The sequence below is a fragment of the Strix aluco genome, chromosome 4 (genome assembly GCF_031877795.1).
Source record: "Strix aluco isolate bStrAlu1 chromosome 4, bStrAlu1.hap1, whole genome shotgun sequence".
Taxonomy (NCBI): domain Eukaryota; kingdom Metazoa; phylum Chordata; class Aves; order Strigiformes; family Strigidae; genus Strix; species Strix aluco.
This window is the reverse complement of record NC_133934.1, coordinates 105,239,165-105,263,003: the sequence shown is the minus strand read 5'-3', so window position 1 is coordinate 105,263,003 and position 23,839 is coordinate 105,239,165. Positions and strand designations below refer to the sequence as shown.

The following is a 23,839-nucleotide window of genomic DNA, read 5'->3' as shown; positions in this document are numbered from 1 at the left end:
TTTTTTCTTTCACTCTCTTATCTTGTTTTAGTAGCAGCAATTAATTTTTCGGTATTATTCATCCTTTCAGTTACAAAAGTATCTTCTTTTTCAACATATACTTTATCAGCCAGGTTTCTGAGCAATCACAGGTTTCCAGGATTTAATCAAATCTGTTTTTTTAAATAGCAGTCTGGCCTTCTAGTTTGAGGATTTTAGAAGACATTAACTGTAATGCTTTTTTTTTTTTTCCTTTAAAATTCTCTTCTATTTTAGAGGGCCTCTAGGATAAAAGTTCACATTCAGTCAGACTGGTTATGACATGACTCTTATGTTGCTTTTATTGTCAATAGATTTTCTTTATAATTTTTTTTCCGGACTTGGATTCAGCTGAAGACTTTGGTATTACTGTGCCTTTTGAAGTAGTGTTTGATGATGCCTTCCAAAACTCAGATTCATTTTCTATGTTTTTGTATCTTGCACTGTCATAACGGCTTAAATTGATGGGCCTAAATCTGATGGTACAGAATAATATTTTCTTTTACTGTATCACATGTGATTTTTATATTTCTTTCTAAGATCTGGATTAAGACTGTCCCTCTGGTAAGACCCATTCTCTAGTACCAGAAGCTCATGTTGGGAACATGAATCTTCCTGTGTTATTTCTGCTTCACCTTTCTGAAGACATTGCATGTTCATAGGGATTTGTTCCATTGTTAGCTTCTCTCCTGACAAGCTACCAGCAAGAGCATCAAGTGTTGTCCCATCTTTTACTAATCTGGTAGATTTTGTTGGGTTTTTTTTTCCTCCACTGCCTTGTTTGTTATTTTGTGCGGCCAGCTGAAGAGAAAGGTCATTCTCTTTGGAGGTATCCAAATTACTGTTATCTGATTTGTTATGTTTAACCTTCCGAGTTGAGGTGTCTTCAGTTTCTTCTCCCCATAGTATTTTATCAAGGCTTATACTGAGGCCTTTTTTCATTATGGAGTCTTAGTTCTATTCGCAGCAAGCAGGTTTTACCTTCCATTCTGAAACTCCATATGTCTTTCAAGTGGCCAATTTCTTCAGAAGTTTTAGTACCTGCTAAACTGAAGGCACTAGATGAGGGGTGAGGAGAAGGTAGTTGGTCTGAAGGCAATTCCTGGGACTCCTCAGATTTCTGAGCCTGTTCATCATTAAAAATATCCTGACTGAAATCTTTCATGTTGTTTTCATAAAAACCCAATGGGTCATTTTTGTTCTCTGGTTTGTCAATTTTCTCCTTTACATGACCATCCATTTTGAACTGGCTTTTTGATGCTGAATTTTGCTCTATATTACAGGCAAACAAGTCAAATACTTTCTCAGATGTTTCCAGAGTAAGACTCGGTGCACTGTCACATGGGGTCTTCTTGATGCCCAGATGATTATCTGCAGTTCCTGGTGCTTCCCCATTACTTGGTAATTTGTTTTCTAAATTTACAGATTCTTGAATACAAGTATTCAGGTTTCAATTGCTTCAGTTTTTGATTTTCCCTGCAGATGAGTTCCAATTTCTGCTGTATTTTCAAAATCTAATTTTGAAAGTAAATACAGAGAATCTCTGGAGACAGGGTCATTATAATAACCTTTTGTATTGGTGTTTTCCTGACTTTCGCTACTCTTGGAAACATGTTCTTCAGCACTGGAATAATTAAACAAGGGTACATACTGTCTTTGAGATACTTCAGGTTGTACTAGTGTTTCGATAGATAAAATTTGTGAAACATCACTATTGCTAACTAATTTGACAAATATTTTGCTTTTTCATCACTGCGTTCATTATTTTGCAGCTACTGAGAAAAACAGATTGCTTTCTTGGATTGCACCCTCTTCTTTTTGAGACAGCTCCTCACTAACTCTCTGATTTACTTGTACTTTCATTGCTCCTTGTAATATTTCATCATCATTTTCAGTTTGAGGGGGTTCTTCACTAAAAACCACGTCATCTTGCAAACTCTGCACTTGCTCTTCTTTGGCTGTTGAACTCCAAAACTTCAGTATGTCTGCAAAATTACTAAAAGAGAAGAAATGGCTCTGTTTTTCAGCTATGTCAGGCTTTTCTTCTGTATTTTTTGTGTCTGAGAGATCACAATTCTAAGGTGGGCTAGGCAAAGAAGAAATCTGATATGCAGTTGATTCATGTCCCTGTTGATTATCATATGAGTCCATATTATAATTAATAAAGCTATTATAGATATTTGTATACCAACCTGAATGGCCATGTTTGCTTTCTGACTCCTGATTTCTCTTTTTAGCTTCAGTGTTTTTCAGCAGTTGGCTTTCTGATACCAAGTCTTGTTCTGAACTGTAGGGTTCAATTGGCTTCTCTTTGTCACCTGCTAGTGTATCAAAAGATGATTCTGTGCTATTTGATGTGCTTTTGGACTCATTAAAAGCACGCACACTTGCTGGTATCTCCCCAGCATTTGGCATGTTACTGTTTGAATCTATTATTTCTCGTGCATAATTCCCTTCATCTTCTTCATCTGTCACTGCTTTAACTGTGTCCTGTGATTCTTTGTCCATGTGTGATTCTTTCTGGTCTAAAGTCTGCACTTCTTCATTCCTATTTGCTTCATCCTCTGCTTCTCTGCTTTGCTGGTCTTCCATAGTAATCGTATCTTTCTCAGCATGTCCAAAGTTAAGAACATGAATTAAATCCAAATTAAACCAATTTGATTTGGATTCTTGGCTTTCACTCTTTTCTTCTGTCAGTAACTCTGTGACTGCTGTTTCCTGTTCATCATTGGAATATCCAGGCACGCCAGAAACATCATGGATTTGTGGATCATTTTTTTCTGATGTCAAACCAACATCGACATTCTCTTCACCAAAATACAGAAAGTCCGTCAGTCCATGTTGAAACCAAACAGATGCTGGGGGTTCTAGTTCCTCCTTATCATTTGGCTCCTGCAAGTCATTTTCAGCAGTGACCACTATTTTTCTGCCTCGGTATCTATTTTCTTCTAAAGATTCAGTAATGACTTTTAAGGGCTCTTCATCATTTTTACTTCTTGTGGTGAACCATCCTGCAATCCAACTAGACTGAGCTGGAATGGGTTCTACTGGGACACTGTTTTGCATTTGTGGCTCTTCAGTATCATCTTTTCTGTTCTCATTTTTTCTAACCAGCTTTTTGCTTGCAGATTCCTCCTGAGTGTGAGATTCCCTGGAATCATTTTCAGGAACTGGTTCAACTCTTTCTTCCTTTTGCATGGAGTCTCTTGTATGTTTTAAGAGTTCATTTTCATGCAGCTCTGATTCTGCATCAGATGATGAATATTCACTTTCTTTGCTGTGATCATGTAATGCGCTATCTTCATTTTCAAAAGCATACTTATCTCCATGAAGACAAAGGAAATCAGTTTCCTAAAAGAACAATATTAACTTTTAAAATGTTTTCACGAGTAATTTTCTACAGCACTGTGTAGCACAGCAATATATCTTTATTCTCTTTCTGTGTAGTTATACGTGTGTATAACTTTACACAAAGGAATGTAATTATATTATTCTAATGGTTCTACATAATTTATTAGATAAAAATTATTTTAGAGAACAATAAACATGCAAGTGGAGCAGTAATGAAGAAAACATGTTTTGAATTATCTGAAATAAAATATGCAGCAACACTTGAATTTCTAACTGGATATTAGATTTTCAATTGCTGTGAACCTCACTGGAAAATCTGGTGATGGTGGTTTACCTTAGTGAGCACTTCAACTTCTTCTGCAATAAGAACTTCCTCAACTTTCACTGCATCTTTTGGGAAATATCCAAAATCCTTTCCTTTCTGTAAAAAATATAAAAGGAATGAGTACATTTAAACTTCAGTCTTAAGTATGTTAGGTGCTTGCATATATGCTAGAAAAGTATGCATAACAAACAATAAGTTTATAGGACTGCCCATACCCCCTTCATTTTGTTTGGTCAAAAGATTGGTTTATTTTTCCTTCAAAAAGTGTTCCATTTGCCATTTCAGAAAGCAAGGGGAAGTATATTACTCTGTACTATTATTTTTTGTATTATATTTATGAACATGTGTTTGTGCAGAACCAAACCAATAGCCTTAACACTGCTTCAGCTGAAGATGGTGTTGTGTGCACAAACGGTCTCAGCCAGCTCGTACTAAAATTGGCTGCAAATTTCCCATTGACTGAAGTGGGAAAAAAAATCATGCCTTAATAACTAATGACCCATAATAAGTTACAAGAAAAGCAGGATATGAAATTCAGGTGTGAGGCCAGCTGCAGCTGAAGAGAAAATGACAGCGAAGATGGCAACACTACAGAAAATAAGTTGATAATGCCCAAAAGAATCAAGTAAGGTTCAGTCTGAGCAAGAAACTAGCCACTAGCTTTACATCAAACCATTGCACATAGCCTCTAATGGAGGAATACACCTTGGGAAGCAAGGAATAGTGAGGTACCTGCAAAGATACTCTCAGATGAAAAAAAAGGAAGACAGAATTTCACTGTTAAACAATAAATGTGACAGATCATTTACAAACACACAAAAAAAGTTTAGCAATATCTTTTGGTTTTGAAGCACTTACACAGTTTTACTGCCAGCTGGATTTGGATCAATGCATCTATTCCTTCTTAGCTATAATATAACTACATGGCTGTTCCGACTACATTGTCAATTGTTCCGAATCATTAAATATGCCTGATAACTTCTCTGGGAACTTTCCTTGAGCACTGAACTCTGAAGTCACGTCCCAATACTGGATCGCTGATTAAGCAACTGTAAAATCTTCTTACCCACAAACCTGTAGGTAGGTACCTGACCTTATAGATGGGAATGTTTTTAACAGAACCAGATTAAATCATTATAGCCAAATGGTTAGATGAAGGAAAGAGAAAACTTGGATTCTGATCTTGTCTTTGTTTCTCCATGAGTGATCTTTGCCAAGATTTGATTTTCCCTTTCTATGTAATAACAATGACCCATCTCCCAAATACTATATTGATCCATGACTGGTTAATATTACAAAAGAGATGGAAGATCCCTAGAAGCAAGCAGAGTGTGGTTGTTACGCTATTATACTATCTAAATTATTTATGGGGAAAATCTTTCAGACTGAAGTACTTACACTTCCTGTCCACAAGTTTTCATTTTTCCTTGAAAGTTTGGAGTATACCATTATCTCTTCCCCTGTTTTGAAGTTAAGATACCGGCAGTCAGGCCCTAAGTAGTCTGTAGTGGCTTGAACTCTGCTCATTGCCGCTGGAATAGGATGTAGAAAGAAAGAAACAAGTGAGTATAGCAGCCATTTTGTCTGGTCAGGTTACTGAAGAAGTCTGATATATATAAATACATTAACATGTTTGTTAATACATCAATATGTGCTTTGTTATGATACTAATCCATTTATATCATCAAGTGGAAAGCAACTAATGCAAAGAAAGCCGCTCTGTCTTGTTTTCTTTCCTATCTACTACAGACATCAAGGAGAAAAGCTCTTGTCCTATATGGACATTTTCCAGTCCTTATTCAGCCAAGCTTTCAATGCCAAAATGCATGTGGAGCATTAGCAAGTTCAACTACTAAAGACAGATCTAAACAGCTAAAAAAGTATTTCCCAGAGATATTTATAATTGTATATTTTAAAAATTCTAAGTCAAATCTAGTAATTGTTTCTGAGATTTTTGTCCTCTATTTTGAGTACATGTATTTATCTTATGAAGAAAATAGGTAAGTTTAATCAATATAAACCTTAAACACATTGTCAAAAACAAAGGTTCCAATTCAATTTGAATGACTTTAAATTCTCTTTTTCTCCACTCCTGTGTCCCCACAGTAACCACTACTGATGTGCTCTGGTCAGTTTGGAGCCTGTTCCATATGCTGTTCCACAAAGACAGACATCTCTGAGCATCCAGAACCCACTGAAGTCAGCATGGCTCCACAGGAAAATAAAGATCCATCAGCAGAGGAAATCTAAGGTCTCTTCCACTTCAGGACAAGCTATCCACATTGAAAGTGCAACAATTAAGGCTGCTAAACACTGGAGACAGCTTAGAAACAGCTTCAGCTACATATGATTATGACAGGTTTCACAATGGTAATCAATGGATAATAAATTATTTATTGCTGCCCACTTGTGATTCAGTGGCTTTGCCTCCTGCAGAGCTATTTAATCCCCAGAAACTCTGTAACTAGTTACTGCTCTTACTTCATGTTAAAGAAGAAAAAAATAAGTAAAGAGGATATATTAACAGGGTCTTTTGTAAGAAGGATTACAAAAAACCCAAACCAAACAGTTTGCTTACAGTAGAAAAAATAGAGTTTTGCAGAATGGGCTGTGAATGTACTATAAACATAAGATATATAGTCATCTTTCTCAGTTTATAGCCTTCCTTTTTTTTAAAAAAAAAATTTCTTTTGTACCTGTAAGGAATGAGTTAAAAATACTTTGAAGCTGCTTTATACTGCCTGTTTTGAGGAAACCTGAGAAAAACTAGCTATTCAAGAGTATTTTTACTGAACTTTGATCTTTATATACTTACACAACACAATCCAGCAAGTATAATTTTCTCTTTTTGTTTGAGAAGTTTAAGCCTATTGCTCATAAACTTAAATATTGGCAACAAACATTTTCTATGGCTACTCATTTTCAGCCCGTTTCATTGCTAATTTCGACATTATGGTTTGTGATAACTGCACATCATCATCATCACTCCTTTTGAAAAAGAAAACCTTTTTACTTACTCTCACATTCCCGATCACCACACTTCTTCCATTCTGAAAGTACCTTTGTACTCTGCAGACTTGTTAAAAATGAAATTACTAACAGCAAAATTCTCTGATCCAAGATCCTTGACATTTTAGATTGAACCTAGAATGCACTGAAACTGTGGAAGCTGCATTGATGTGCGTAGGCAAGAATATTCTACGTTATTTTTCTTAGCCTAACAAAACATTGCAAATAAACTTATCCTATTTTCCTTCTTTCATCTGCTCAAACAGAAGTACACTATGCTAACCTGCAAACAATCTGCAAAGTCAGGTGTCCTGATTATACACATACGTTTAATAATTAACTATGTTCTGATAGCTAGACTGATGTTTTGAATACAAAGAAACCAGTTCTGGTCGCATCAGAATTTAGCCTCTTAGGTTCTTTTGTACTGAGTTTGTGGAGGAATGTATTAGGGGAAATTCAACAAGAGTAGTATTAGGATTTTTTCTGGATTATGAATGCATTTTTAATGTACATCTTCCACCTGATCTTAAGATGGACTATCAATTTTATGCTTACATTGATTTACATGATGGCCAATAGAGCTACTGACAATTTTCTAGCTTTTTTGTTTAATAAACTATATTTTGTGTGCACTGATATGTTTTAGATTATTTGTAGGTGGTCACTGAGAACTCAGACAGAAATTTTTTCCACATACTCTTTTGGAGTTTTCTCGCACACTAGATGCTAAGTGCAACCCTTTAGCATGGGGAATACTTACTCAACTCTGATGTCTTTTAAAGGTGCTTGGCAGTTTTCAGGCTCTTAAGACAACTAGAAAATCCATATGCTATCTCTACATCGTATATCACAGAGCTAAGCTATACCAAAGCTAAGCAGATGATATGTCCTGCTTTTTAAGGAATACCCTCTGTTTCTTAGCAACCTCTTATGCAATATGGAGTTACAAATAATGTTTTCTCAAATACAGGTTATGCATTAAAGAAGTAATTATGCAGGGAGTTGTACACTGGTTATAAAGGTATGAAGTTGTGCTATAAATGAAATCTTGCAGAGAGGTTTGCGTTAGAAGTAAACTTTGCTTCAAATGCTCCAGTCATTGTCACCTAAACACAGTATGTCTAATTTACCTACAAAAGGGGCTTCACCTTTCCTTTCCCACTCTCCTGCATGGGGTAGCCTCTTCTTTCTCCCTTGATAGAGCCCCTAGAATCTGCGTTCTTTCCCAACCAATAATATTTGCAGTCGTACGCTTCCTAGCAGGCCTGCCCTTCCTTCAGTCCTGAGCATGACTCACACAGAATTCGCTCTGCTTTCTCTTTTTGTGAACCTAAGCTGTATCCTACTTGCAGCATAGTTCTCCTCCCTTCTACTCCACAACCCAAACCTGCCAGACACTGGTGCTTGGCCTGATCTACTGAGCCAGTAAACAGATCATCTCCTGGAGGTTGGGAGAGAGGGCACAAAGTGAGCCAGGGTCACATTAACCAGCAATGTCCTGCAAACAAAAAAATCACAGAAGATGACATGTCCTCCAGTTGCAATCTAACACTTTGGCCCCTTCCTTTGCCACATGACCTGGTAGTCAGACAGGCCTATCCTATGACCTAGCACACCAGCTGCCTCTGCTGTTAGGTAATCCATTGGAGAACCGTCTTGTGCACCAGGGAAAATACACTGTAGATCAGCCCCCCCCACTAGCTCCTGACTAGCTTTGATGTAGCCCCATCCCCAGCACCAACAATCTCCCGGTCACTCCCCTGGATCTTGTGTTGCTTAGAGAGTCAGTGATTGGGGACCTTCCCTGGGGTCCTCTAGGTTTATCTGTAGGAGGTGAAGGGGGAGAAATGTCATACCGCGCAGCTAAAACATGGCAAATGCAAAGAAACCCGGTGAGCAGAAAGTAGGACTGGCATTTTTTTTAATTCCCAAGTCTCTACAGGTCAGGACAGATTGCTGAGAAGGAATATACAATAAATTTATATTTATGTATACTACGTGTTGTACAAAATAAAAAATGGACAGCATTTTTATCCCACCAAGATTAGCAGATGATCAGAAGAGTCTTTCATAATATTGCACACCAACTGTGGAACATGGGACAAAACCAATAATGGCCCTACAAAGGTTAACAGTCCCTTTTTGAGCCTGGCAACATGGAGCTGATTCACCTAAAAATGGAAAAGCCAGGTATTCTGACACCTAAAATTATGTACTTCAGCGAGTTTATGTGGGAGAACAAACTATCAGACCCATACCTTGAGATCTGCAGATTACTGTATTTGTCAAAATAGCTCTGAAAATGGCTCTGACTTAAGTTTCATATGGATACCTAAACTAATTCCCAAGTCTTTATACAGAGATAATGTTGCAGCTCATCTTAACTACCTAGTTTAATCTACATCTGCAATTTTCAAGTTATTCTGGGCACTGCTCATTATGCAGCTTAGTCTCAACAATCATTCTTCTAGGTTTGAAGCTTTTAAAAGGCTGATGAGCACTGCTCTCATCTCTGTTTTGTGTTTTTTGTTCCTCTAGTAACTTCAATAATAAATCATATTTATATCAAACATTCTTTTCTTCTGGGTGTAAATCCTATACTTGCAGACGTTATACAACCATAACTTCTAATCACCTTTGAACTGAAGTCAAAGATAAAGATTCATGGAATTTGTCATATGCTGGCTTCCAAAGGACAAAGTTGAAAGCTTTATAGCAGATAGAGTGAGACTTCAGTTAATTTCTGTTCTGCAGAACTGAAGCAACAAATGTATTATTACATATGCAAAGACAAACAATGCTAATGAAAAAGTAAGATCTATTTCCAACAGCTTTCATTAGAGTGAAACTATTAACTTTTTATTTGCAATGACACCTTAATAACTTTAACTACCAAGCTAGAAAGGCAGAGATCCCTTATGATATCTTAAAATTCACAGAAGGATCAACTCAGAATTAATGGTGTAATTTAAATAAACCGAGTAGTATGGTACACTGGATGGCTCTTTTAAGACATGGCTTTGTATAAGTAAAAGAGATACAGATACTGAATAGTCTAGGAAATGCAGTATTAACGATAAAGATCCCAAAGCAAATCATAACTTGGTAAAAGTTCTTCTAAGTACCTTCAAGTCAACATCTATTTTATAATAACAGTATATACAGCTTCAGTTATATTCTTATGATAGCACCAGAAGGCTCCATACAGAATGTAGGGTTTCACTGTGTCGAATATTGCACTAATACATGGAAGAATACAGTCCATGAAAAGAGCACTTTAAAAATATAGTTCTCTTGTCTTAGAATGTTTGGATGAAAATACAGATCAACTTTTACATTAAATCAAATGTCATGCCAAAAAGATTTTTTTTTAAAACAAGTACCTTTTAAAAATTAGTAAGTCAAAGGAAGAAAAGGAACACTAATTCACCTTTCCAGTTAGACAAATCTAAACAGGTAACAGTCATTCATCATCCAGATTTAAACCAACTTTTTCAGCCAGGATAACAAATAGCAAGAAAAAGCCATTATTGCTTCCCTATTACAAAAATGGTTATGAGCATGACAACTCACATTGCATTTCTAGAAAATCATGGAACTTGTGACTTAAATTATTTTGAATCTTGATATGTTTCCAAGCTTTGAATGCCTCCCATTTTACCATATAATAGAACACTGTCACCTCATAACAACTGCCTGAACAGAGTTTGTGGTAAAACACAGGTTTGCAATAAAACTGAGACGAGCAGGAAAAGAAGAAGTCTGAAGGAGCAAAATGGTGTCCTCCAAAACACAGATCTCTGTATATTACTCATATACCACTGCCACAGCATTTGACCCCATGTAGTCTCTGAGAAATACTTCTTTGAACAGGGAAACTCATTTCAAAGATCTGGGACACACACAAAATGAATAGGTTTGTCCTGTTGTATGACAGTAATTACTACAAAATGAGCAGTTGAACTCAAAATTACAACTGGGACCTAACCACAAGACCATTACTTTCCTGATAAACAAAAGCTGCTCTAGAAACCTATTTGCAAATTTACTGGTTTTGGAAATTAATTTTGCTGGAGGGGTGTGTTTAGTTCACCAATACCTACTTTCTGCAGAAAAATTATGTTCAGGTTTCCTCTGAATACATACAACGAAGCTGTAAGCTGTTTTAAGCGCAAAGACATCACCTTAAGTAAAGGCGCAGAAATTTGAAGAGGTGTACCTTTTATGCAAAGTCATGTTTCAGCTTATGATTAATGAACAATCTGTATAAAATCTACTCTGATAAGGACTCCAAGTGGAGCATCATGGAAAAAACACATTCTTGGAGCCTTCCAGTTTATCTGTGCATCAGGACTGAAGAAAAAGACAAGTAAAGGGTATAGAAGTCAGTGCATAGTATAAAAACTATAAAAAAAAAACCCAAACCACCTTCTAAAGTTATACTTAAAGCTAGAAGGGACCATCTGATGGGAGCACTCCAGAAGACAGGCATAGAGCATACATGGTATGTTGTCCACTCATGTAAAGTACCTCTACTTCATCCTTAGTTTTTCCCCGTTTCTGTCATTCCTTTTCCCACATTACTTGAGTGAAAAGAGAACAAGGTATTTTCTCCTTTGATCTCTACTCACCACTATGGGGAAGGGAAATAAGAAAACGTTTCAATCATTTCCCATCCCATGCTGTCTGCACTTAATTCTCAGAAACCCCATACTGTTGCATCAAATTCAGTCTTGAAATTGTCAGCTATTTGAAACAGTAGACTGGGAGCGGAGGAAGGAAATGGCACCCATGGTCTCAGCCCTATCCACAGCTCTGAAGTTGTTTCAGGGTAAGAAGATAGGACCTCAAAGGCAATGTAACAATTCCTAAAAATACTACTGCTTTATAAAGACACGGGTCTTTATGTAATATTGTGCTAACAGTATACTGCTATCTTATACTATTTCTGTAGCAGAATGAAGTTGCATTGAACTGATTAGATTTAGCAAGGCTAACTATTAATTAACAACACAGTTTAACCATGGCAGTAAATTTGTTCTAACAAACATTAAACTATCAAATACATCATCAGCTTTGTACTCAGCAATGAAACTCCTGTATTTTCACCGTGTCAAAAATACATTCCTGCCTGTAATATAACCTGAAACAATGTAATCAATCCAATCCCTAGTTCAGATACCAGGACCCACCACACGGTTTGTACAGCCCCTGTTAATATGCTCTTCTGAAACAGTGGCTTCTGACTAAGCAACCTACTTCTCCAGCTTTGCATGACTGCAGTATCAACCATTAAAACCTGTACAGTAAATACACCACAGCAGTAAGTCACTCAAGCTCAAAATAAGAAACCTTAAAAATACTCAACGTTAAGGAAAAGAAATATAATTAATTGACAAAATTAAAATGACTTCCAAAGGCAATTTGAAATGTGAAGTTAGTTGAAACATGCAAACCAGTAAGATTAACTCAACCACTCAGTATAAAAGTTTGCTCCTTGTAGTAAACTGCCATGTTTAACATCTTCAATAGGCATTTGAACTTCTGCTTGTCCTTCAAAAGAGAAGGCACATTAAACCACCACATTGCTCTGAAGGGAAGAAACTATGGTTGGAGACTACTGACAAGGACTAAAAATGATTCTCAGTTGTAGAGAAGCAGAGGCAGATAGGATATTGAAGTAGCAAATGAACTGAAGAATCAGAATAAAGTATTGAACTTGTTCAGAAGGGGGAAGACTGAGGAGCTTTCCCACTGTGTCTATTTGTGCTGAAAGAAAACTCCATCCCCTGCTTGACACATTGCTTTAATCCAGGAAGTTCAGCACTTCAGAACACAGATGTCTGTCACTGCTCTGAGTTCAGAAAAGTCCAAAACCTGACACCCTCCCAAACTAGAACTTTGTAGAAGTCTGCTCTATGTTCCAGAACAACAGGATATATATGGCATTTCGTACACTAAAATAAGCTTACATGTCATTTCCATTCTGAAATCTTTCTAGGACTTCCTGGTCTGCAATTTGGCATATGATACAAGAATTCTCTTCCTGCCACGACAACACAGACTATAGCAGTGGTTTGTATTCAGTTAATAGGCATTAATTAAAGCCTATAAGAACAATTGTGGATACAGAGCTTCTAAGGTACAGTCACCTGCAATTATGATTCATGCTTTAAATGTAGAAAGGCTAAGAGAATACACCTGTGTTATAGAAAACATCATAGGCATCAAGAGAGTAGTCTACAAAGCCACATTTATTTGCACATGTACAGAACAGAGCAACAGATGTTATTGTTTCCCATACAAAATGATATAAAAACAGTATTCACCTTCAGGTAACACCATACCACTTTAAGTTGTATTAAATACATTCAGAAAGCATTCTTGCACGCACACAACATTAGTATCAGGTAGTCCCAGGTAACCCCAACACTGCAATGTAATTATTTCTAGTGGTACGAAGGGATCAAAGATTAGTCTGCAACTAAAAAAGAATCCTGGCTGAGAAGCAAGCTGAAGTCTTTCCTCCACTGGCCATCAAAGCAAGGAACATCATTAAACAGATTAACTGTCTCCAGAACATAGATGTAAATACTACCAAAGCACCTGCAGAAGGCAGATAAGAGAAGTATTCTGGAGTGACTTGAGCTACCTTGGCCAGTGCTCACATTTCCATTTAACCACTGCTTGCCTATGGATAGGAAAAAGTTTTATAAAACTGAAAGACAGAACTGACTAAGAGCTTGTGATTACAGAAGAAAACAGAAAATATAGATGCAAATCAATAACTTTCTCTTCCTACCCAGCAATGGAGAGATTACTCCCTTTACTGGGACTTAAAATTCCCAACCTTGCAAGGAATAGAGGGGAAAAGCAAAATTTTACGTTTCCTGTATCATTGTCTCCCTACATATGATCTAAGAGGGGAATTTATTTGTCAACAGGACATCTCAAACAATTTATTTAAAACGCACATTTATTTCTACAAAAAAAAGGGTATGATACAGAAGAAGCGATCACACCTACTTAAAGGTTTACCTATTAAAATATACAGAGGATCTTAATGAGTACAGGATATTTAAAAAAAGATGCAAAGGAGTGTTAATCTTTTATTTTTACATTTTCAGGAACTTCACATAATTTTGGTAAGTAACCTTTTACAAAATTATGTAAAAAGTACAAGAATGCCTCGTAAACAGTCTGCATTTTTCCAAAAGATTTTTTACAGCATGCAATTCTTAAGGCAGCCTTCTCCTCCTCCTTACAAGGAATCCTTTCACTCAAATAATCTTCCGCTGCAAAGATTAGGCTAAGGAAGCTTGGTCTCTTCTGTTAACGCCTTTTGTCTTTCCTGTCTGATTTACGGTCTCTTTCACTCCGTGAAGTTCTCTTGCCTGACCGACTACTTTCTGATATAGACCTCTTTCTGTCAGATCTTGAACTTTTATCCTTTGAGCTTTTCGTATCTCTACTCCCACCTTTTGAGGACTTGTGACTTCTATCTACTCCAGAAGCGTCCCTTCGCTTCCGGTCCGTGCTCCTTCTGCGTTTTCTGTCTCTGTTATGCCCTCTTCCTCGGCTTCGACTTCTACTTTCACTACTGCTAGAGCTACTGCTGCTACTGTCCCTGCTAGTACTTCCACTTGTAGTGCTGCTGCTGGTGGAACTACTCCGACTGCTACTGCTGCCAGTGCTGGAACTACTTCCACTACTAGTACTGCTTGAAGTACTACTGCTACTACTGCTGCTGCTACTACGGCTATGACTCTTACCAGTTTTGTTCCCTGCCCTACCCCTGCTTCTACTCCTAGTCTTACTCTTAATTTCTGTACTCGGTGTCTGACTCTGCTCTGTCTGTGCCTCAACCACCTTTACAGACACCACAGCATTTTCATCCTTGTCTGCCTGGGGCTCTGTATCCTGAGCGGATTGAGACAACTGAGGTGACTGTGGCAGTGGCACAGACTGTGGCTGAGATAGAGCCTCAGCCAAAGGTTCTGGCTGAACTTCAGGTGCCTTCTCCTGTTTTTCTTCAGGTTCAGCTTCAACTTCTGGTTTAATACCCTTCTCCTTCTCAGGAGAATTAACATTACACACTTTTTCTGGCTGAGCATCACACTCTGTTTCTGGTTCCACTTCTTTGCCATTCTCATTTTCTATAGGTTCTACACTATCTCCCTCATTTATTTCAGCCGCATCCTGCTCATTATCCATTGGCTGAATGTTTTCACTTTCCTCTTTTACAACTGTGACCTCTTCATGCTGACCATCCTGTTGCTTGTCATTCTCCCTCACCTCAGTGGTCTCTTCTACTTTAATCTCCATTTCATGTTTCTGTTCGTCCTCTTCCTGTTCTTTCTCTGCATCGCTATGCCCTGAACCTATTTTTCCCTTTTCCTCCCCTACCTCCTCCATTTCTACATCATTGTGCTGATTACCTGTCTCCAACTCTTCCACTTGCTGAGCCACCTTACCCTCTTCCTGCTCCTTGTTCTGTTCTTCCTTCTTTTCTTCATTCTGCACCTCCTGTTGTTCTTTTTCCTTCACAGATTGTCTTCTGGGCCTGGCCTCCATTTTGTTAATCTGCTCTGCAAATTCATTTCGCCTGCTTTCAAAGAGTGCTAGGGAATAAATGCGTAAATAATAGTTTCAGATAATCTACAGACACTGAAGTCTATTTTCCCTTTAACTATGAGCTAATAAGTTATCAAATTGTTTTAACTTATAAATACTGCATCCCTATTCATTCTGAAGTAGCAAGCCATTCATGCATAATGAAAAGGACTGCTAGTTACCTTAAGAAAACAAAGCAAAGGGGATAGTCAGCTCAGCTGAGTATGAGAACAGTAAAGCCCTAAATCTAAGCTAACAAAAAGAGTTTGACTTCATTAAAATCAATCCAACCAACAGTATCTCAAAATAATACCTTAGTTTCTTGATATTTATATATTAACAAGGTTATATTTCTTAAGGCAAACAAAAGACAGTAAGAATCAGCAAAAAGCTGGTTAGGTATTAAGAAAGCTTAAATAACGTAAGTTATTCAGACAGGTGAGCTAGCTTCTCTTAGCCCCCAACCCCACACAATGAAGAAAAACTCCTTAAGAAAAAAAACCCCACAATACATTTTCAGTTTAATAAAGAAAAGAACAGTAGGACTACCATCAACTGCAGTATTTTAAAATGTTTTCCAAAAGAAAAATATAGTCATCCTGTGAAACAGAAACGAACACACATTAAGGTAAAAAAAAAAAAATCATAAAGTTCTAGTGCTGTGCTTAAGAAAACACTTCTCAAATCCTTTGTAAAAACCTGCATTTCCTTGGGTCTTCAATCCATAGATTCTGCCTTTTCAAAAGCTAAGTTGCTGCACTCGCATATATCTGGGTACTAAAGCTAATATAAAGGACTATGCATACACTTCTGTTGACTTCTTGTAAGAGAATCAAAGCACATCCAACATAAAAATAAGTCACTGAAGGAGTAACCACTTATGATGAACACCCATGCAGGAACATACAGTTTGTCCTAACCATGAAATTCATGTATTTAAGCAGAGAGCCTTAAAAGAAATTTGTACAGCAAAGATCAAAGGGAGGCAAGAACAAGGGCCTTTGTATCACAAAGACCACTTACCATTCATCTTTTTCTGTGAGTCTTCCATCAACTTCTGCGTAGCAGGACACATTCTGCCAGGTATGTAGAATAAGTGGGGTTTTGTCTTCGTTCTTATATATTTAATTATTTTAGCGTTATGTTCATTCCATTCTTCTTGCTGAGAAATGAAAGGAAATAACCTTAAGACACACAATACTAGTTTAAACAAGAGAAAGCTCAAGAGCAAAACTAAAACTCACCAACTGAGCAAGCTCAACCTTTTGCTCCAGTAACCGCAGCTCTGTCTGTTTAGCACGCCTTTCTTCAAACAGTTCTCGCCTTTCATTTTCAACTTGCTTTCTTTCTTCCTCTGCCTGCACTTCAAGTTTTTGTTCAATTTCTTGTCGTCTCTTTTGCTAAGATAAATAAAGAAGTATCTTAAATATTTTTTCTAAATCAAGAAAGCGTTCTAGTTTGGTCCAATTAAAATTTTGACTTATTTACACCATTAAAGGCATTCCTAAAAATATATTAAAAAAGATCTCTTAAATTACAGGTAATGGAAAAAAAGAGTTTCATTGCTTGCTGGCACCTAATTTTCTGTGGCTTAACTATAGAACTATGGGCCGCTGTGGATTTCTGTCTGCTTTTCTATCATTCAATTTGGATTTGAATTTTCAGTACAAGCTTCAACATGTCTTTTTTCCCCACTGGCAGAAAAAAAAGAAATAGATTTCAGGTATTCCACTTGGAGGGAAAACAAGCCAACTCCCCCAGAAACAAATGAAGGACTGCAGACTGGTGTTTGTGACGAACAAAACAAATTACACTGCAAATACTTCCAGTCTATTCCTCACTAATTAGATATATTACTATAATCCAGGAATGTCCTGTTTGTACGTCCTAGACAGCTATATGCTCAGATCGTACAACAGTTGTCTAATAAAAAAACCCCAACAGTTTAGTGCCTGCACAACAAAATAGCTGCATCATAAAACCCCTCAGGCCCCTACTTTGATTTATACTAAGTTTTTATGTATGAAGAGAAAAATGCCTGTACAAATTCTCAGAAAAACGTTGCAAAGAATAGTAACTCCTCAAAGTCTCTATGCAAACACATAGTACTATATATTAGACAAGGATTCCATCTTTCTAGACCATCCTAATCAATAGTTTCATGTTCTAAAGGCAAGCAGGCAACAGAGAACTTTGGTCCTTCCTCATGTACATGACAAGTTAGATAAAACAGTAAGATATCGAAATACTGAATCTGAAAGTAATCAATACCAACAACACAGAAAAGATTTTAAGTTTAAAGTTTGTATCTGCTTCCACCAGACTCCCAAAAGTAGAACTTTCAAATGTTAATTTTAATCTAAAGGTTTATTATTAAGTGAATAACCCATTCCCATTTAGGGCAACAGTAAACAAATACCATACCCTCCACAATTTAAAAGAACATGCTAGGAATAAAGTTACCACTATCCTATATACAAGTTCTTTGAAGTTACCACTAAGCTATGATAAACCCTCACTTCAGTACAATCACATATGCATTTATTAAAAGCAGGAATTCCTGTTATCTGTACTAAGGAGGGGGAAGCCATTTGTAGTCAATCACACAGCATAATACAACCATACATTTCTGTATACTTGGTTATAATTTAAACATCTGGAACACATCAGGGTGGGCACTGCTTCAGCAATACTGAATCACCATTATTTACAGAATTAGCCTATGATCTATTAAGAATGTAACTGATTAAAATCCATTTACTTTGAAATGATCCCCAAATACTGTAAACAAGAAAAAAAAAAAGTATTTTGTGTTTTACATGTTTTAAAAATGTACAGCAATTTAGAAAAATAAAATCAATAAAACACTGCCTTCTCACTTCTGCAATGGTCAGAAAGAGTGTTATAAAGTCATGAAACTGTTACTAGTCCCTTTCCTGTCTCCCACCCCGATTTCACTAAACTAAACCAAACAGAAACCTACATGCACTCTTACCAATCTGTTGCACCTGCAACCTACACCCCAGGAAATTTTTATTCCTATCTGAAGCAGCTTAACCACACAATTCTGCTTTATTATTTACAATCTGATAGAACTAAAAATAAGTACCCTCTCAGTAGCAACTGTGGACTCCTGTTTAAATTTTTGAAGAGTGCCCATCAACAAGCCAAATATACGTCGATTCCTGAATAAAAACAAAAAAGAAGTTTGAGATTCAGTTCAAGTACTAAGATTTTTATTTGCATAAACAATCAGAGAAACTTTCCAACTCAGAGACGTTTATTTTTAAAGGCTCAGTATTACTTAATGCCATTAGCAATAGAACACATATTGACTGTGCCAACAGTCAAGGGTATAATTTACAGTGGCATATCATATTTTGCTTAAGAGTAAGACACAGCTCTTATCCATAACACAGCACAGTTAGCACTGGGAAAAATGGAAGCCTGCACATTTTACATCTGGATATAATGACACTAAGGAAATATTTTTAAAAAAATCCAAAAGCAAAGAATACTGAAGAAAAGGTTGCGTAAATACAGTGCGAGCTATCAATAAGGCAGTGAACTGGATGGTCATCTAGCTTTCTGAAAAACACGCACCCCCACCCCCACCCCCCCCAGCCCTTCTCAGAGGATTAAGGAGAAATGGAGCCACAGGGGAGTGAGAGCTTATCTGTCAGTTTGCCTAACGGTATCTTCTACAATAAGACACTGCACTGTGGGAATCAGAATTGCTCTCATCCAATTAAGTATTGTTTTGAAAAAAAGTAAATAAAAATTAAATTTACTTTAATAAGTAAAATTCTTCAATGAATTCCCTTCTTCTGAATAAGAACTAACTTCTTGAATTTCACCTTTTCTTTCTTTCCATTTAATCCCAAATTAAGCCTTTGTAGCAAAAGGCAGACCCTCTTATTCGCCTTGAACTTTTACCCAATTAAGAGAGAAAGGAAATGCTACTCTCTTCACTCAGTACCACTCCAGTGGCACAAACCTGACATGGAAAGGTAAAAGTACTTCTATATTAAACAGTAGAAATAGGAGCAAATAAAGAATTGAGAGCTAGAGATTACTCAAAGTGTATCTGTATATGAATGACATCCCAGAAGACACCAAGTAAAACCAAGACTTCAATGGATGCTGTCCTCTTAAAGAGCCTCCTTCCACCACAAGTCACACCGATACCAATACTGGTTTTCCCATCTCCCCAGAAGATTAATGAAGTGTAAAACTGTAAAACCACAATTCTGAGGAAACAAACTTTTAATGCCTGAAGCTCTAGGAAGTCCACTAAGAACTATGAAAGTCCTTCTGTGAGGAAAGCAGTTGGAAACTGGTGATGGAAGCAACAGCAGTCTGTTAGTGGTGCTGCAACTGTAAAAGAAGCAAGTGAAGTGCCTTTTCTGTGCTAACTGATCTGTGGTCTTTATCAGAGAAGCTCTCTATAGTCCCTTATTCCAGCTCTCATTCTTTTATTTATTTGAAGTATGGGTTATTATTGCACCAGGTGAGCTGCAGACTGAAGTGGATGGAGTCCCAAGAGGTTGGACACAATTGCAAATTTCCTTTTCCAACACCTCTTCCCAACAGAACTGTATTTCAGCAAGAATTTTAATGAGCTACCCTGACACAAATAAAATATAGCAAAAGGAGATATACATAGGAGGAATCTAAAAAGAAGGAGGCAAAAGGAAGGTCAGATGTACACACAATAATGAGTCTGAAAGTAATAAGAGAAAAGAAACACATGATGGAACTACTGTGTTAGAAAAACAGAAAAAGGAAAAACCCACACCCAAAAGCCTCCTTCAACCATCAAAATAAATGATGTACCAAGACAAATGCAACAGTCCAAAAATGTTAAGTAACCAATGAAGCTATATATATTTGTCTTACTCAAAGACGATCAGTTGCAACAGCACTAGCAAACCTATTCCTGTAGGTGGCCTGAGAAGCAGAACCCCTGTCGTGGGTGAAGCGAACAATGTGTTGTTACTGCTGTGAAGTATTTTGAGAGAATGTTTTTTAAATTCAGTTTTATACCATTATGATACCTCTTCAACACCCTTTGATACATAACAGCATCTGTACTTTTAAAATCTAAAGCTACTTCCTATGCTAGCACTCAGAAGTAACATGTTAGTGCTTAAAAGAGGTTTCTGTGTACCTTTGTTTTCCTTTCTCATCCATATTTTGATCTTGTATAAGGTCTCGACGTGTTCGCTCTTTGGAGGTAGCAACAACAGAAGATGGCAACGCTGGCTACAACAAAGAAAAACAATCGACTTTACTCATGTTCCAGATAAGTAAGTTTCTTCCTGCACAGCTCCATTTATCATGTATTACCTTTTTAATATCATCATCCTCTGCGTCGCTTTCTTGGCGTGATTCTCTTCTTGTCCGACGTTCTCCACCCAGCCTGAGAAAGACAAAGCATTAGTGGTCACTAGAGAACATATATTTAGGACAGCATCTGTTCTAACATGAGAAAAATACAAGTCAGCATATCTAGTGAGAAGAACCAACACTTCCAGTAAAAATCTCCCCACTGTTCCAATGACCAGCAAGTAGCATTTTACAGACTGTTGGTAAAAATCAGCAACAGAAAACACTTTAAGTTTTAATACAACTTACACAGTAAAGTAAACCAGAAGAGTCCACATTACTACTGTATTTGACTTTTTAGAATAACTGTGGAATTTATTTCTTGTTTTTAATGTTTGTACTTTGCTTTTTCCAGAATCTCTAAAATGGCTGCAGGTATAGGGGGATCATGAGACAGATTTAAATGTGTTGAGATAGAAAGGTTGGTATGATTTTTCAAATGTGAAATGCTATTCAAGTTACCTAACCAAATACCTAGAAAACAGGTGAGGAGGGGCAGAGCGCTTAGGACCTGAGAACTTGGATGAACCGAGGCTTTAACAAAGAACAACTAGGCAGCGTGTTCAACAGAAGTTATTTTCAGCTTTCACTCTCAGTTTTGTGGCACAGCACTTTACTACTGGGAAAGCTGTTTCACAGTATTGATTTTGCTTTAACTCAAAAGTGAGCCTTGCTTTAGTCAAGAACCACCAAGAGCCCATAGAATGAAGCTCACTATTATCAGTCATATCTGACAGATCTGCATCCAGATGTGAAAGCTCAAAATCTGAGTCTCTTGTCACACTGTATGCGTTCAACTTATTAAACAGGAGATCTGTCATAATTCATGTCTACTGTAAAACAAATCTGGGCTACTAGGCAGAGTATAACATAACAGACTGCACACCAAGTAAAACAAAAAATTCCAAGAATCTTTGTATTGCTGTATCTTTATATTATTGCTATAAGGTATGAAAAAAAAAAAAAAGATTTCACCACAGTCAATTGCTATAATCCAAATATATTTCCAACAAGTCTTGAATAGGTAATCTCTGAAGAAGACAGTGAAAGTCATCAGTTATTAAGTTATTGAATCTAAGCATTTTAAATGTACTGTTATAAATTTTCATTCTGATAAAGTGAGTTCTCTACATCAGTTTTTAAACCCACCTACTGGATGCCCCTTCAAGATCCCTCTGTTTGGCTGGGGGTCCTCCTCCGCTATCCGAGAATCCACGCCTAAAAAGAAAACACTTGTGATGTCAGAACAAGTTAGGCTAGCTCCAGGTCCACCTTAAGCCTGCACAGTCAAACTGTATTTTGGCTTTGTGGTCATGATGTAACAATAAATTTTACTCTAGCTCTATCATCGTTTACTATTACTACTGCAAGGAAGTGTTTAAACATACTGCTTGTGGACCAACTAATTTAAGCTTGAATTACTGCACTTATGCAATTGAGTTGCTACACTCAAACAAGAAGCCCTATTATGTTCAGGTGTTCCTATCTGTAATAATTTTCAAGATGTATTAAGTCTTAACCAGCAGTTTAATAGTGCAATTCACAAAAAATCCACTACATACTCCATTAAGAAATAACTACTGAACAAAAATTAGCCTTTTCCTTCTACTTGAGGCAGGGGGGGAAAGGAGGAAAACAAGAGGAACAAAAAAAAAAAGAAAACCTACAACAAAACACTAGTGGTTTTACCTACGTGTGTTTTAAAATTTCTGTCAACTTCAACTCTTTCTATTCTTCCTGGAAGAGCTGCCAGTTTCTTAATAACCAAAAAGACTGATTTTGGATGATTTTAAAGGGACAAAGTCTCAGATACCACATAACACCCCCCTTAACTTTGGTGTTCCCCCTTATTTTTCAGGCTAAGAGCTGAAAGGGTTAGGGAAAACCACCAGTTTAATGTTGTTATAACTCAGAATGAGAAGGTACTTTAAATTTCAGGTGGTGACATAAAACCCCAAATGCCCTGTAGGCCAGCTTTGGTACCTGCTTACTGTTACAGCACTGCAGTGAGCAACGGGGTCAGACACGAAATATAAAACACGCTGGTGGAAGGACAGCAAACTGATTCCAGGGTAAAGGGTGGAAGAAACCCCGCTGCCCGTTTCCACAGCTCCTTACCTTAGCAATAAGCTCCCTCGCCCTCTACCTCCACCAGGGCCTGTGATGGCTAACAGTCTGTTTTGGGGGGGCCTGCAAGGAACAGCGGGCACTGTTAGTGGTACCTGCCCCCGCCCCGCGGGGCGCCGCCGCTCGCCCGGCCACAGCCGCCCGCGGCCATGACCGTTCCCTCACACAACCCACGCTCGTGTTCCCCCACCCCCACCACGACGGGCAGACGCCGCCAGCAAACCAGCGAGACCGGGGCAGCACCAGCGCCCCCCCCCCCCCGCCCCGAGCTGTGCCAGAGAAGCGGGGATGGCCGGGAGAAGGGCGCGGAGGCGGCGGCCTGTGGGCAGCTCCTCGCCGTCCGCCCCTCGGGCCCGTCACGCAACACCCCCCCTCACCCCACCCCACCCCACCCCGCCTCGGACAACACCGCGGCGCACACCAGCCCCCTCCCCCCCCCCCCCCCCCCCCCGGCCTAGCCGCTTCTCACGCCTCCCCCCGTCCCCGGGCCGCTCCTCCCGCTGGCGCCCCCCTCCCGCCGTACCTCACGTCATTGGGGTCCCGTCCCGTGAGCTTGCGGATGTTCTCGTCCACGTGCTTGAGGCTTTCCTTGGCTTTTTCCAGCTGCTCCTGCAGCGCGCGCACCGCCACCGCCATCCCGCCCGCAGCGCGGCCTAGCCGGGGCCCAGCGCAAGGCACCGCTGGGTAACGGGGGGGAGCGGGGGGAGAGGCCCCGCCCACGCGCGGCGCGGCCCGCCTGGCGGCCCACCACTCCGGCAGCCGCGGGCCGGGCCGGAGCAGCCAATAGCCCCTCGGCGGTACCTGCCGACCGCCAATAATCGGGCACTAGAGGAAAGGGCACGCCCCGCGGGAAAGGCTCACCGAAGGCGCTCGCCAATTACAGGGCTCAGAGGCAGACTGGCATCACCAACGACCAATTACTGGAAACCTCTGCCTGCCAGCTCTACGAATCACCAAGGGGACCGCCGGAGTGACATCGCTGAGAACTAACGAGAACTCACGCCT

At 38.6% G+C, this 23,839-nt stretch overlaps 2 protein-coding genes and 1 long non-coding RNA gene across 5 annotated transcripts in view; 1 reads left to right on the top strand and 2 right to left on the bottom strand.

The window, feature by feature from the left end:
- Nucleotides 1-6,826, bottom strand: part of MIA2 (MIA SH3 domain ER export factor 2) — a 37,905-nt gene extending 31,079 nt beyond the window's left edge. Inside the window, exons 1-4 of one of the 3 annotated variants that reach the window (XM_074824679.1) lie at nt 6,712-6,826; nt 5,093-5,226; nt 3,704-3,790; nt 2,211-3,369 (exon numbers count right to left, since the gene is read on the bottom strand). In XM_074824679.1, coding sequence (XP_074680780.1) covers nt 2,211-3,369; nt 3,704-3,790; nt 5,093-5,226; nt 6,712-6,826 — 1,495 coding nt within the window. Of the gene's footprint in view, nt 1-2,210; nt 3,370-3,703; nt 3,791-5,092; nt 5,227-6,711 lie in introns of those variants that run through there. The other 2 variants (XM_074824681.1, XM_074824680.1) reach the window with 2 other exon arrangements.
- On the top strand, nt 3,783-7,342 carry LOC141923465 (uncharacterized). The gene is made up of 2 exons (XR_012623298.1): nt 3,783-4,774; nt 5,801-7,342. It is a non-coding gene; the product is annotated as an uncharacterized LOC141923465 (long non-coding RNA).
- A 5,600-nt stretch (nt 7,343-12,942) lies between these two features.
- Nucleotides 12,943-23,819, bottom strand: PNN (pinin, desmosome associated protein). The gene is made up of 9 exons (XM_074824675.1): nt 23,358-23,819; nt 22,826-22,897; nt 21,857-21,925; nt 20,669-20,741; nt 20,490-20,584; nt 18,429-18,504; nt 16,564-16,719; nt 16,343-16,481; nt 12,943-15,327 (listed from the first exon to the last, which is right to left on the bottom strand). The coding sequence occupies exons 1-9, from the start codon at nt 23,468-23,470 to the stop codon at nt 14,039-14,041; spliced, it is 2,082 nt and encodes a 693-aa protein (XP_074680776.1). The 5' UTR covers nt 23,471-23,819; the 3' UTR covers nt 12,943-14,038.
- Between the last annotated feature and the right edge of the window lie 20 nt (nt 23,820-23,839).